Genomic DNA, 458 nt, shown 5'->3' on the forward strand with positions numbered 1-458 from the left:
CTCTGTGTCCTCTCTGTGTCCTCAGAGACAAGGTTCTGAAGCAGCTAGTGGACTTCCTGTCTTCTCCGTCTAAGGAGGTGGTGGACAGCTCACTCAGACTCACTCACAGCCTGATGATGAAATTCGAGTGGAGGGTTTCCTTTGCCACCGAGGGCGGGGTCAAAGCCGTGTTGTCCTGCATGCAGGAGTTTGCTTCTGTCCCTGCAATCCAGCAGCTGGGTCTGGCGGTGAGGATAATCTGTCACTTCTGAATGTTGGAGGAGGCAAATGTTCACAATCACCCCCTGACACTAATGACTTCCTCCTCAGACCCTGAAGGTCATAACCGGGGCTAGTAAACATGACCTCCGCAGCGTTGGCAGTGGCCTCCCGCTCTCTGACTCTGGAAATCAGATGATGTTGGAGATCTTCGCCAGCATCGGTTCTGCCACGCCTGAAGGCTCGGCAGGGCTGCTGGG

General features: G+C 55.0%; 1 protein-coding gene across 1 annotated transcript; it reads left to right on the plus strand.

Annotated features, from left to right (window-relative positions):
- Positions 1-27: 27 nt before the first annotated feature.
- Positions 28-452, plus strand: LOC103399744 (cullin-9-like; the record flags this gene model as incomplete). The annotated part of the gene is made up of 2 exons (XM_008338380.3): positions 28-227; positions 310-452. Coding segments are annotated over exons 1-2 (257 nt in total), but the record flags the coding sequence as incomplete, so codon positions are not given.
- Between the last annotated feature and the right edge of the window lie 6 nt (positions 453-458).

The sequence above is a fragment of the Cynoglossus semilaevis genome, unplaced genomic scaffold (genome assembly GCF_000523025.1).
Source record: "Cynoglossus semilaevis isolate Cse_v1.0 unplaced genomic scaffold, Cse_v1.0 C18767337, whole genome shotgun sequence".
NCBI classification, from domain to species: domain Eukaryota; kingdom Metazoa; phylum Chordata; class Actinopteri; order Pleuronectiformes; family Cynoglossidae; genus Cynoglossus; species Cynoglossus semilaevis.